The sequence below is a fragment of the Durio zibethinus genome, chromosome 17 (assembly GCF_047325235.1).
Source record: "Durio zibethinus cultivar Kanyao isolate XHJ-2024 chromosome 17, ASM4732523v1, whole genome shotgun sequence".
Lineage (NCBI taxonomy): Eukaryota > Viridiplantae > Streptophyta > Magnoliopsida > Malvales > Malvaceae > Durio > Durio zibethinus.
Window position 1 is genome coordinate 17,635,460 of NC_143178.1, and position 14,551 is coordinate 17,650,010.

Below are 14,551 nucleotides of genomic sequence, written 5' to 3' on the forward strand. Positions count from 1 at the left end.
TTCAAAAACGCATTAATGAATCCAAGGACGGAGTCCCTTTAGAATGGAACACTAGTCTCCATGAATACTTCTAAGGTAAGAAAATTTTCTTAATTTGCTACCAAACTATTTAAGTAATTTTAAGATTAATTTCCAATATTGAATTTATTAAGTAAAATTATAAAAATGTTTTAAGGTTTTGGATAACAAAGAATCAAGTGCTACTATCCTTCGGGTAGGTATTATGAGGATGCTATAACCTTCTTCACTCGTAACCATACTCTTGAATTTAGTTCTGGTTTCATAGACTAGAATGTATCTTTTTAAAAAACTCTAGTCAAGCTTGGGTTATCTCCTTAAAATGGGACAGATTAAATTAGATGACTAATCGTGCCTAAATAAAAATGATTAGTGGCAACTCCTAAAGTTGTATCTAGCAATTAAGTTGTTAGATTTATACATTATGATAATGTACAAACATATAATATTGACTTTATTATTTAGTACATTCTTATGATAATCAATAATTTTATTAGGACATTAAAAGGTTTGAGAGTATCAAAGCATGAAGATAAAAATAAATTATTAACAATTAACAATATTGATTGAGTTAATAAAATTCAAATACTTCATTTGTACATCCTCTCTTAAACCTACAATTTATTTTTACCCTAGAATTAACTAAACCTAAAATAAGAAAAAAAAATCTCCTCTCACCCTAAATTTTTTACACAAAAAACTATTAATTAACAAATATTTTCATCTTAATAAATTGCTTGTTAACAAATAAGATGAAAAGACTCAACAAATTTCCAAGGAAAAAATCAAAATTTTATTATTCCTTTTATAAGGTTTGAAATTAATAGTTCAAGTCTCGTCTTCCCTGAACTCTCTCATGTATAAAAAAATGATTAACAAGTAGTAATTAATATGTTATGAGATTAATACTTCAAATAGAATTTAAAGTTGTTAGCCTACCTTAAATGGTTTAATTAGATAACCTTAATTGTGCACATATTTTGATTTTTCTTTCTTTAATATACAAATATCAATTGTGATCTAAAATGACATGAAATTCTTATGTGAGTAAATATGAATGATTTGCATTGAAAACAAATTAAAAAATGTTATAGTGCTACTTGAAAATATTTTTCATAAAGTTAATCGAACTTGACATCAAAACTCATTAAAAAAGATCATAGAGTATACTCTTGAATTGATTATTATTTGTTCATAGATCACTTTGTTGTTTTCGATAGTTGCGTAATCAAGAATATTATTGAATTAAGTCAAAAAGTATTTTTTAATTATATTTTTAGTTATTTTTCTTTGTTGAATATCTTAAAATTATATTTTGTTTTCTTTTCTTCAAACACTTGGTATTTTTTATTTTTCAATCATTTATTATTTATTATTTTTTAATTCATGAAAACAAAAAAAAATATATGCATAAAAAGAAGAAAAGACTATCTTTTAAAATATAAAGATATATGAATATAAAACTTTTCATATAAAATTTTTAAATAATACTAATTTCATTACAAAAATTAAGTTCAAATGGAAAAAGAAAAGGATTATTGTTTTGTACGATATTGAAGTTTTAAATTTCATGAGTGAGATTGGAGAGTTAATATATATTTAGAAAATAATAAATTATTTAATTATTAAATAAACATATGGCAATCATCTAATCTCGTTTGTGGAGCTAAAAACTTAATAATCTATATAGAGAATAATAATTAAAAAAATTTAATATAAAAATATTTTTTTATAATTGTCCCAAAAACTATTTCATAATTTGAAAATAATCATTAATATTTCAAATGAATTTATTCTATATAATTTAATTAAACAATTATTCACTAAACTATCTCTAATTGACCTAAGTTCAATTTTTTTTTTCATTTTTATAAAAGTTCTTTGGATATTGCTATATGAAGCCTTGGCCCTTTGGTTAGTTGCAATGAGAATATCTTTGAACGTTGAATTCTCATGTTTAACTCTACTATGAATAGGTTCAATCCAATTTTATTTTAAATTTATGTAATTATATGCAGCTTTGTTATTTGTTTGTTTTGTCTATTTGATGTAATTCATTAATTTTTTTATATGTAATACTTGAATACAACTATAATTTCTCTTATATTAATAAATTCTTAAAATATAAAAATTTTTTTTGTATAATCATAGTCACAATTGGTAAAATTAAATTTATTTTTAGAATGAAAAAAACTAGTGCATAAGTCAATGTTGTTAATTTTATATTAGTACTGATCATACCAACCAGTACACTATATTTATGTTTAATTCTTACCATGTGTAGATTCAATCCAATTTTATTTTAAATTTATCTAATGATATGCAGGTTAGTTGTTTGTTCATTTTGTCTATTTGATATAATTTATTAATTTTTTTATATATAATACTTGAATACAATTGTAATTTCTCTTATATTAACAAATTCTTAAAAATAAATTTTATTTTTTTGTATAATTGCTGCCACAATGGGTAACATTAAAATTAGTTTTAGTATTAAAAAAACCTACTGCATAAATCAATGTTGTTAATTTCATTTTACTACCAATCATACCAGCTAATACGCTCTAATTATGTCAAAAAATGGTACACTTAACGAGGATTTTTCGTATTAGACTTGATACCGATTAATACCGATTACTTTCATTAGTTTCAGTTGGTTTCAGCTGGTTTCTTTAGATTAACTTATTTAGGCTGGTACATAAATGTAAATTATGTTTTATAATTTTTAACTTGTGTAATAGAAAAAGCAAAAAAAAAAAAGAAAAAGAATATATATATAAATATAGCATTAGACTTGCCTTGGCTCCAATGGAGTGCGACTCTAGAGACAGACATGGCTAAAGTGGCTTGGTCTGTGGCTCAGTCAACAACTCAACAAGGGATGAATGAAGCAAGTAAGCGGGTCAAGATGCTGTGAGTCGAGTTGAACCTTGGCAATGCACGGATCCTACCCACTTTTAGGATATCAAAACGGTATCGTTTCATGTTGGTATAAAAGGCAAGAATTTCATTTTTTCTTTAGACGCTTCCCCACTCTCTTTTTCTACATCTGTTATTTCTCACTCTAGGTGATTTTCGATTACCGTTTTCTATCAAATGTCATTGAAAAATTGGTCGGTATTTGGGTTAACCTATGGATTCTGGAAATGGTCCATCGAAGCCTAGGAATTCAATCAGATAACTCATTGGAAAACTCAAATCATGCTAAAAAGCTAATCATATTCTAGAATTTCCAAAAAATCCCTAGAAAATGCAAAAAAAAACTAAAAAAAAAACTTGATTCTCCAATCAAAACAACAAATTCCCATAAGCCTCCTTTAAAAAAGCTATAATCTTTTTTCAAAATTTTTTTTGTTCTCTCTAATTCTCTCATTTTCTTTGTGTCCTCCTATTTGTGATCGTCAGGGGTTTATATAAGGGTTGGGTACAAGATTCAAAGATCAAAATCCCCTAATCTGTTTATCCTCATTTAAAAAAAAAATCTATTTCTTATAGGTTCAAAATTTAAACTCCCTACTCTTATAGTTTTATTAGGACTAAAACTTTATTTTTACTTATTTTATTTTTATTTTTTATTAACTTTATCTGAAGCTTACTGGAAAAATCAATTCAAAAGATAGGTGTCTATAGTTGTCCCTCTTTGCATATTTTTTGTGAAATAGAAATTATGCAAAGATATAGACACCCATCATGACCTTATTTAAGAAAAAAAAACATTTTGGTGTAGATTGAATCGGGTCTGAAAATGGAATGACCCAAAGATGGATTTGACATAGGCCAAAATTCAAAACAAAATGACCTGGATAGAATCAAAGTTTGAAATAAATAACTTGAACTGAACCGAAAAAGGATTTGGCGTAGGCCAAAATCCAAAACAAAATGACCTAAATAAAACCAAAGTATAAGATAAGTAACTTGGGCTGAACCAAAGAAAGATTGGGCATAAGTCAAAATCTAAAAAAAAAAAAAAGACCTGAATGGAACTAAAGTCTAAAATAAGTAACTTGGACTTAATCGAAGAAGGATCTAGCATAGGTTGAAATCCAAAACAAAATTACTTGGATGGAACTGAAGTCTTAAATAAGTAACTTGGACTTAATCGAAGAAGGATATAGCATAGGTTGAAATCCAAAACAAAATGACTTAGATGGAACTAAAGTCTAAAATAAGTAACTTGGATTAAACCGAAGAAAGATCTGGCATAAGCCAAAATTAAATTGACCTAGATTGAACCAAAGTCAATAACTTAGACTAAGCCCAAAAACAATTTGACATATGTCAAAACCCAAAAAGAAAATGACCTAGATTGAACCGAAGTCTAAAATAAATAATCTAGACTAAGCCAAAATACATTAGTACAAGTTGAATAAAAAATTTAAAATGACTGCCACTTCATTCTTGAAAATTTCAATCAACTGTGATGTTGAAATATCTTCCTATAAAAGCAAATTTCATGACATGTATACATAAAATGTTATGAAATGCTAATTTTCTTGGAATGCATACATGAAATGAGATGTTGGGCTTATCTGATTATCATAAAAGGATTCTCACGCCCTTTTTTGTTTTCATTTGCTTGCCAGTTATGGATTTTTTAACTTCTAAGCACATTTGATCAAAGAATCAAACTATCCTCATCTTTTAGTTTCAGTCAAACTAAGAAAAACATTCCACTAGGCTTTCATTGCCTTCATTTCACTTACCTATGCCACTCATAGCTTTCTAGAGCAATGAAGAGAATTTTCATATCATTATTTGTTCATTCATTATCTTTTCAATATAACGATAGATGTAAAGCAATTGCACATTTCTTCTAACCTGGGTGAAGGGGTAGACAAGAAAAAAAATGAGAATGATAAAAGAAGTCAGTGTTGACAGTAAAAAAGAAATGGCTTTTATTGAATGAATGGGACTGAGTTATAAAGATGGGTTAAAGTGGGCTATCGGATAATCATGATCAAAGTAACCTAGAGTTTTTCTCAAAAACCATCCAACTAAAGCCTTTGATCCTTTCGAGTTCATCAAATTACACTTGTCCCTTGCACTATAAGAGTGATGACTTGATTCTCTAAGCCACCCTTTCAAGTTTTCAACTTAGATATCCTTCTTGACTCAAATTGCCTTTTATAGGTTTTCAATTTGAGACTTATTTTTTTCTTTTAGACTCAAATCACTCTTTGTGGGTTTTCAATTTGAGCCCTTTTTCTTTAAGAGAAATATTTCTTGACAAAATCTAAATTTATTGGATTGGGTAAATCTTTTCCATCCATTTCTATCAAGATTAAAGCTTCTTCCAAGAACACTCTCTTGACAACATATGGACCTTTCCAATTTGGAGTCCATTTTCCTCTATTGCCATGTTGACTTGGGAGAATCCTCAGAACCAACTCTCCTTTATGAAAACATAAAAGTCAAATTTTCTTATTATGTGCCTGCATCATTCTCTTTTGGTATAATTGACCATGATATAGCATTGTCAATCTTTTCTCCTTAATAAAATTTAGTTGTTTATAGTGCTCTTGGATCCATTTGGCTTCTTTCAAATTGACTTTCCTTAAGACTCTCAGAGATAGAATTTTTACTTTCACTGGCAACACAGCTTTCATCCCATAAACTAAAAAAAATAGGGTTGCCTCGGTAAAGGTATGTACTAATGTTTGATAAGCATACAAAGCAAAAGATAACTTCTCATGTCAATTTTTATAAGTCTCGATCATTTTTTCAAGAATCATTTAACATTATTATTTGCTGTTTCTACTGCCCCATCCATTTTTGGATAGTAAAGTGCCAAGTTATGATGCTTGATCTTAAACCGGGCACATATCTCTTTCATCATCTTACTATTAAGAGTCTTGGCATTATCTGTAATAATTCTTTTGGGGAGCCTATATCTGTATATTACTTCTTTCTTAATGAACTTACATACCATCAATCTGGTTACACTGGCATACGATACAGTTTCAACCAATTTAGTAAAATAGTCAATCATTACAAAAATGAACCTATGTCTAATTGAAGCTTTTGGTGTGATAGGTCTGATAACATCTATGCTTTATATCAAAAATAGCCATGAGGGTGCTATAACATGTAAAGCATTTGGAGGCATATGAATTTTATCTACGTAGATTTGGCATTTATGGCATTTTCCAGCATAATCTTTGCAGTCACTTTCCATGGTTGACCAGTAATACCCTGCCCTCACAGTCTGTCTTACCATTATATGGCCACTTGCATGAGCTCCACACTTCCCATTGTGAACTTATTCAATGATCTTTCATGCCTCTGTTGCATTCACACATCTCAAGAGAACTAGATCTCAATTTCTCTTATATAAAATATTCTCGTCAAGGAAAAAACCCATGGCCAATCTCCTAATCATCCTCTTGTCATTTTTTGTTACATGCTCTGGGTATTGTTGACTCTTTAGATACTGTAAAATGTCATTGTATCAAGGCTTCCAATCGATCGCCTCTTCAATGTTTGAGTAATGCACTAAAAATTCTTTCACATCAAGCTTAATGGGTTGAATTTCAATATTTGTCTTTACCTTGATCATGGCTGCCAATGTGGCTAGGGCATCAATAATTTGATTATATTTTCTAGACAGATGTTCAAATTGAACCTTTTCAAATTGTTTAACCAAGTCAATGACATACTTGTCGTATTTAATCAACTTTACATCCCTTATTTTCCATTCTCCTCTTAACTAGTAAATAACCAAGGCTAAGTCTCCATAAACTTCTAATATTTTGATTTTTCTTTCAATCGTAACTTATAAGCCTATAATACAGGCTTCATATTTAGCCTCATTATTAGTGCAATTGAAGTTCAATCTTGCTATAATATGGATATAATTTCTCTCTGGAGATATCAAGATTGCCCTAATTCCATATCCTAAAGCAGTTAAAACTCCATCAAAATACATATTCCAAGACTGCTTAATAAGCTTTTCCTCATCAACTTAGGAAACAACCATTAGGTTTTCATCTAGGAAAACAAGCCTTATTGGCTCATAGTTATCGATAACTCATTCCACCAAAAATTTAGCAACGACACTTCCTTTAACTGCCTTTTGAGTTACTTAGACGATATCGTATTCAAAAAGCATTACTTGCCATTGAATGATTCTTTCAGATAAAAAAGATTTTTTGAAAACATATTTGAGAGGATTTAATTTTGCTATGAGCTACGTGGTGTTGTATAGCATATATTACCTAAGTCGATGAGTTGTCCAAGCTAAGGCATAACACATTTTTTCTAATGAGGAATATTTTGACTTATAGTCAGTGAATTTCTTGCTTAAATAGTAAATAGCTCGCTCTTTCCTGCTTGTTTCATCATGTTGCCCCAACATACATCCCATCGAACTTTCGTTCACTATTAAATATAAAATCAATGGTTATCCCAAAATGGGTAGCACCAGTACAGGTGGATTTGATAGATACTTTTTAACTTTATCGAAAGTTTTCTAACATTCATCATCCCATTTGCTAGAGCCATGCTTACAGAAGAGTTTAAAAATAGGATCGCATTTAAGAGTAAGTTGAGAAAGGAATTGAGATATATAATTCAATCTCCCTAAGAATTCTCGTACCTTTTTTGGTGTACACGGAGGTGGCAAATCTTGGATAGCCTGGATTTTATCAGGATCCATCTCTATTTCTCTTTCACTGACTATAAAACCCAATAGCTTCCCTGTCTTAACCCCGAATATGCATTTAGATGGATTCGATTTGATCTGAAATTTTTTTAATCTCTCGAATAATTTTTAAGGTTGGCAATATGATATTCTTCTTCCCTAGACTTTGCAATCATATCATCCACATACACTTCTATTTTTTTATGCATCATGTCATAGAAAAGAGTAACCATAGCTTTTTGGTAAGTGGCTCCAACATTTTTCAATCCAAAAGGCATTATTTTGTAACAAAATATTGCCCATATAGTTACAAAAGTAGTTTTCTCCATGTCATCCCTTGCCATCCTAATTTGGTTATATCGCAAAAATCCATCTATAAAAGAAAATATGGTTGGCCATATTGTCTACTAAAGTGTCAATGTGAGGAAAGAAAAAGTTATCCTTTGGGCTTGCCTTGTTCAAATCTCAATAATCAACATACATCCGAACTTTTCCATCTTTCTTTGGTACTGGGACTATGTTTGCTACCCATTTTGGATACATAGCCACCTTTAAGAACTTGTATCAAACTGTTTTTCCTCTTTTTCTTTGATCTTCAATAACATTCCAGGCTTTATTCATCTTAATTTTTTTTGCACCAACCTACACTTTGGCTTAAAAGGTAGCTTATGTTCTACTATTTTGGTTTTAAGTTTAGGCATGTCTTGGTAGAACTATGCAGAAATGTCTACATATTCAAAAAATAACTCTTTTAACCTCTGCCTATCATTCGAGGGTAATAATGTGCCCATGTTAACTTTTTTTTATTATTATCATCTCTTAGATTTATTAGTTTTGTATTTTCCCAGTGAGGTTCAAATGTTTTCTTCTCTTGTTCCACCAATTTTACTAGGTCAAAAGGTAAAATATCATTATCTGAGTCCTCTTTATAATCAAGTTCACCAATATATATTGGATTTTTTAAGTTAAACCCTAGGTTACTATCAACATTATCTTCATATTTATTGTTTGGGCACCTGAGAGTAATTGAGAAAGGAGAAATGTGGACAAGATGTATGGAATGAAAACTAGAGAATGAAAAGAAAAAATAAAAATGCATCACATCGATCTTTTTATTGAAATGAATGAATAGTCCATACATAAAAATATCCTAGTACTTTTAGGTACAAGTGCAAGAGTTTTATTTATTACATTACTTTTAGAGATATTCAAGCACAATAGGTAGCTTTATGATCTCTCAATTTTTTAATTCTAAACCTTGTAGGATTGGATACACTAGCAATTCTTTATCCTGCCTATCAAATGCTTCCCCTTTCACCATTTGAATGGTAAGTTTGGAAAAGGATTCTTCCAACCCCATATCCAGGTTATCATCTCCAGGATAAATACATCCTCTTGATCGAAAAGTGTCATAAGATAAGGAATAATCATTTTTTCTGACTCTAACTCTTGTCTTTTGAACTTGACCATCATTTTCTCTTTCTTATTTTCTATCAGCTTCTTCTTATCCATCCTTATAATCTTGTACCCTAAACTAAACCTTTCTTAGTTGTTGGTCAAAATTGGTAGCTTCTGAATTCCCTATTGCTTCTTTCTTAGTCCTTTTCCAGGATGCCAACATTTCCCAACCGTCTACTTAACAACCATCTTGGTAGCGACTGACAATTGTGGTGTATACAGCCTAGATCTTTCACCAACTTAAGTTGCATTAACAAGTTTAAAGGATCTATAAGAACATTATTTAGCTTTGTCTATAGCTTCTACATATGGGGTATTTTTTTGTTAGGTCGCAAGTAGATCTTTTTCTCTTGACACACACACCAACTTTCCATCGATAATGAACTTTATTTTTTGGTGTAACGAAGACAAGATAGTACCCACCATGTGAATCCACAGTCTACCTAACAAACAACAATATGAAGATGAGATATCCATCACTTAAAATCTGATGTTGAAATTACATGGCCTAATCTGTAATTGTATTTCGATATCACTTACCACCTCTCGCTTAACTCCATTAAAAGCTTTAACAATCATGTGGCTAGTTCTTATGTAAGACATGTCGATGGGTAACCTAGCTAAAATAGACATAGGCATCACATTAATCATGGAACTATTGTCAATAAGAACCTTTGCCATTATATGGCTATTACATTTGACTGTAACATGAAAAGTCTTAGTACTTCTTCTCCCTTCTAGAGGGATCTCATCATCATTAAAAGTAATATAATTTGAGGCTATCAAATTCCCTACGTATTCCATAAATACATTATGAGATACATATATCAGATTTAATTCTTTCAATAAAGCATTGCGATGAGGCTTTGAATTCAATAATAGTGATAAAAGCAAGATCTTAGCTAGCATTTTGTTTAGTTGTTTCACCACACTATACTCACTATGTTTAATTAGCCTTAGGAACTCACAAGCTTCCCTTTCATAAATGGGTTTCTAGTATTTCTAACTTGGTGCTACCACAGAATCTTTCTTATTCTATTTTTCCTCTCTAACTTTTGCTTTCTTTTTTTTAGCCTTCTTTAACATTTTTAGAGAATAACACATTTCACTTTTAGTCATACCACCCACATTAATTATGTGGCAGCATCTAAATTTCTTGACATATCTTCTCCATTTAATCTTGGCGTTACAATATTATAGTTGTATTTCCACGGTATCACCTTATTACTCTAGTACGAAAAGAGACTAGGAATTTTAAAGGTTATAACTGGTTTAGAGGTGGGTTGACTCTATTGGCTTTGACTTTTTATAATATATTGTTACTGGTTTTGGGGTGAGCCTTGGAACCTGCTCGATAGTGGATATCTTTGCATTTTTCAAGCCCCCCTCATCTTCCTAGAACTCAACTTGGAATGAGTCTATTGACTGTTACAACACTTGGCAAAATTGATCACAATTATCAATCAAATGCCCTATAGCTCTTTTGTGGTATTTACACCTTTAAGTTGTATTATACTCTCATGGTAAGTATATGGGTCTACTAGATACAACATCTCCACTTCGAACAAGGCATCAAACACCTTAGCTAAAAGAGTTTTAATCTCATCTACTCTTCTTTTGATTTGGCCGGCTTTAGCCTTATGTATGACATTAATTGTTGCTATAGTATGGGCTGGCAAATGATTACCATTAACATTAGGTGCCCCTTCTTCTTCAAAGCTTATAAATCTTCTTTTTATCAAGCTTTGTACTTTGCATTTCAAAGAAATATAATTCTTAGTGGAATGGCTTGTAACCCCATAATGGTAATCACAATGAGCATTTGGGTCATATCATTTGAGGAAATGTGGTTTCATAGGATCTATGAGGACACAGGCTACTAATTTTTTTTCATAAGCTATGAGAGTAAGTCTACATAAGGCATGAAGATTGAGTTAAATGTGACTTTTTCCTAATTATTTCACGATCCTCTTGAATTGTTTAGCTGTGTATTTAGTTTAGGGACAAATCTTGTTTGGGGTATGATGGATGAGTTGTATATGTGAGCAAGTGTTTGTGGTTGAAGAGTTGGTCAGTAAACTTGTTGATATGATGGTTGATATGGGTAGTGGGTAAAGCCTACTTGAGCTGGGTATATTGGTTAGTTATAAAAAAGAGCATAACCTCTAAATTATTAGCCTTCATAACTCACAGTAGGAGTTTTTCCTCCCTTCTTCTTAGGTAGGCCATTTCTTTTTGCACCAATCACTTCTCGTCCATCTAATTTATTATTTTTAATGATGTTTTCAATCATCTCGATTGAGATAACCATGTTAGCAAAGTTTTTCATGGTATTTCTTATTAATTTTTTATAATAAAAAGGCTTAAAAGTACTAAAAAAAAAGCACTATCACCTTTTTCTCTGAGAGGGGTAGTTGGACTTGGGAAGCAACATCTCTCTATGTTTAGGTGCATTGCTTAAAACTTTTTGTGGCTTTCTTTTTCATACTTTGTAAAGAGAGGTGGTCAAATGCTAAGTCCATTATGTTATAAATGCTTTTGCCAAATCATTTCAGAAACGGAAAAGGGCTCCGTGTAACTATACATATTATCTAGTCATGGAGCCTGTAAGACTATCTTGAAATATATGCATTAGCAATTTCTCATAATGAGCATAGGCAGCCATTTTATGACACTACATGGTAACATGGGTTACTAAACATTTAGTCTGATTATATTTTTCAAATTTGAGGACTTAGAACTTCAATGGGATAACCACATTTAGGACTAAACATAGTTAGGTTACATCTATATAGCCAAAGTAATCCATACCTTTAATGGCTTGAACTCTTTCCTCCAAAATGTTCATCTTTGCTGGGAGTTTGACTCCTCTACTATCTTAAAGGCTTTTTGTTTTTAACCTCTCATTCTCTTTAAGGTCATCAAAATTGGGGACCTCAATTAGGTTTGATATCTTTGCCCCAAAGGCTAGGTTAGTCTAACTATGATATGGTGCTGTAAGGTAGGTGTAAGCATATGCCCATGAAAATGGCATGTGTGGGGCCTGTGTCTCTTGAGAAGATTGACCTTGGTTTGGACTGAACCCAGTGGGGTGTAAAGGATCCACAATATCTTATTTTTCATTTGGATTAGGGGTCTCTTCTACCATCTTACCCTTATCCAATTTCTTTAACATTTCCATCATCTTCACCAACTCTTCTTTTATGTCTTCTTAAGCTTTCTCAATCTTGTCCATATGAGTACTTTGTTCCTGCTCCATTTGCCTTGTTCGCGATTGAGTATTATATGGGTGACGTACAGGTTAGCCTAAAGTCAATGGTCGAGCTATCTTTGAACCTTTAATACCATATCTCAGAATTAACAAGTTTATATGACTATCTCATAAAAACCTAAGATGATTATTTTGTTAAGTGTAATGAATGAAAATACATGTATGCCCAAACATTTACCTTAAAACAGTGTTCAACCAAAAGATTTTTTTATTCCAAGAACTTTGTTTACATAGAATTTATCATCTTATAATTATAGTCGTAAAATCGCTTGATTTGCTCATACTGATCTTTTACTTCCTTAATTAAATCTAACAAACGCTGTCCATGCTTCCCTACTAGGACCACCACTTACTTTAGTGTTTTTGCCTCTTCGACCATTTCTTTTACCTTACATACTCTTTTGCAAATTTGGGTTGTTAATTGCTTAATATACCTTTATCTCCCCAAGTTTTCCCTTTTACCACACCATACTTGGCATGATAATTCTCTATGCTCTCTAACTAGTGCAGTAATATAGTCTTCTTGTTCATTTAATCTTTGTCTCAACTTGCTTATGTAACTATTTAGCATATTATTTTTTGTTTGTACCTAGGTGTTTTCTTCCTCTAATTTAGTATATTCCTGCTTTAATCGCTTATTCTTATCAGTCAGCTTAGCAATTGTTATCTCTTTGGCTTTTATCTTTATACATAACCTTTTATGTTCTTAGTGAAGCTTTGCTAGGTCTTTAATAGCTGCATCGCGTTCTTTAGCAATCTTGCAAACTTTGACTTCCTATTTTCAACTCGATATTTCCATTGATCTTTATCCTATTGAAGCTTCTAGATATTTTGCTTTAGCTTATTCTTTTTAATCTTAAACTCTTTTTCGCAAGCTCCAATTTTGATAGTATTTCTTCAAGCTTTTCTCTTATTGGTTGTGAAAAGTCTTCAAGAGTGAATACAACTTCCTTTCCTTGTCTTACTCTCCAGACCAAGTACTTATGAGTGATTTTATCAATGAAAGGTCGAAGACTCACCCTGTGGGGGTTTTTTCATTCTTTAATCACATCATTAATTTTCTGAAATGCTTTTGGCTCATTGTAAGAAAAATATGGCTGATGAAGTTTATGTATCCCTAGAATGAATTGTTCTGCCCCAACTGTCTTCTCACTAAAAGTGGTGCATAACTTATTACTCCCTATAAACCTAAAAGTGGAACCACAGTCTTGTCTCTACACATATATGGCATGGGTTCTAGATTCATTCATAGGACTAACCATTTCACCTCAGCGCTTGTCAGCTTTTGTAAGAAAGCTACTCACTTTTTTTTAGACTTTTGTTCTGGCCACTCGTTTTCATAAAATTCTTTAAGTGTTGTTGCAGTGGTTGACTTATTCAAAACCTAAGTCAACCATTTACCACACTTTTGAATAAGTCAACCACTGCTATCTCAATGTAACCTAAAACCTTTGGAAATATCACCATTCTATAGATGGCTAAGGCAAACACATCTAACCCTTGCTCTTCATTGACGGTTATGCTAGGAAATCATGGAAAAACTTCTAAGGTAAACAGACCTACCCTTACTTTTTCTTTATATATGAATTCACAATCTCTTTATTTATAGCCATAATGCTTGCTAGATTCTTACGAAATCCCGACTTGTGTTTCTTAACATATATCTTATTAGGTGCTTTGAGGTGCAGACCTAGCAAAGTTGAATACTCTTTGATGGTTTGTGTCATATCAACTTTATTAAAGATGAAACATTTGTATGAAGAATCCCAAAATTGAACAACAGCTTTGATTAATTGATTCTCAACATTCATTGTAAGAAGGTGTGCTATGTGTCCATGTTTCTGGCAAAAAATCTTCCTGTCTTGATGGACCCATTTACTTTCATACATCAACCAAATCTTCTAGATTATTCTGTTTGAGGAGGATAGATATTTCTTTAGACAAGGTAGAAGTATGACCAATTGGTAGACAATCCCCTTCTTTTTGTTAAATCTTGTCTTGATTAACCTTTTACCTTATTTGGTGACCTGCAAGGAGCTAATACAGATCAAGAGCAAATTAGTTGTTTTGTGAACTCCATAAAAAACTCTTTGTTGAAGATCGCTTTTTAGGCAAATGTTCTTTATGCAACTTTATGATACGAGCATGAGTCATGCAAAAATGAA

The 14,551-nt window shown here is 31.3% G+C and overlaps 1 protein-coding gene across 1 annotated transcript; it reads right to left on the reverse strand.

The window, feature by feature from the left end:
• Positions 1 to 5,746: 5,746 nt before the first annotated feature.
• On the reverse strand, positions 5,747 to 6,235 carry LOC149514066 (uncharacterized). Its single transcript, XM_089745746.1, has 2 exons — positions 6,087 to 6,235; positions 5,747 to 5,960 (listed from the first exon to the last, which is right to left on the reverse strand). Exons 1-2 carry the CDS (start codon positions 6,233 to 6,235, stop codon positions 5,747 to 5,749), a joined length of 363 nt encoding a protein of 120 aa, XP_089601872.1.
• Between the last annotated feature and the right edge of the window lie 8,316 nt (positions 6,236 to 14,551).

What these genes read in the sequence shown, in the direction of transcription:
- LOC149514066 (XM_089745746.1), bottom strand. Translation starts at nt 6,235, where the DNA reads ATGGTAAGACAGACTGTGAGGGCAGGGTATTACTGGTCAACCATGGAA. An exon ending in CATGTTATAGCACCCTCATG is followed by an intron (nt 5,961 to 6,086) that starts GCTATTTTTGAT and finishes ATCGTATGCCAG; the next exon opens with TGTAACCAGATTGATGGTAT.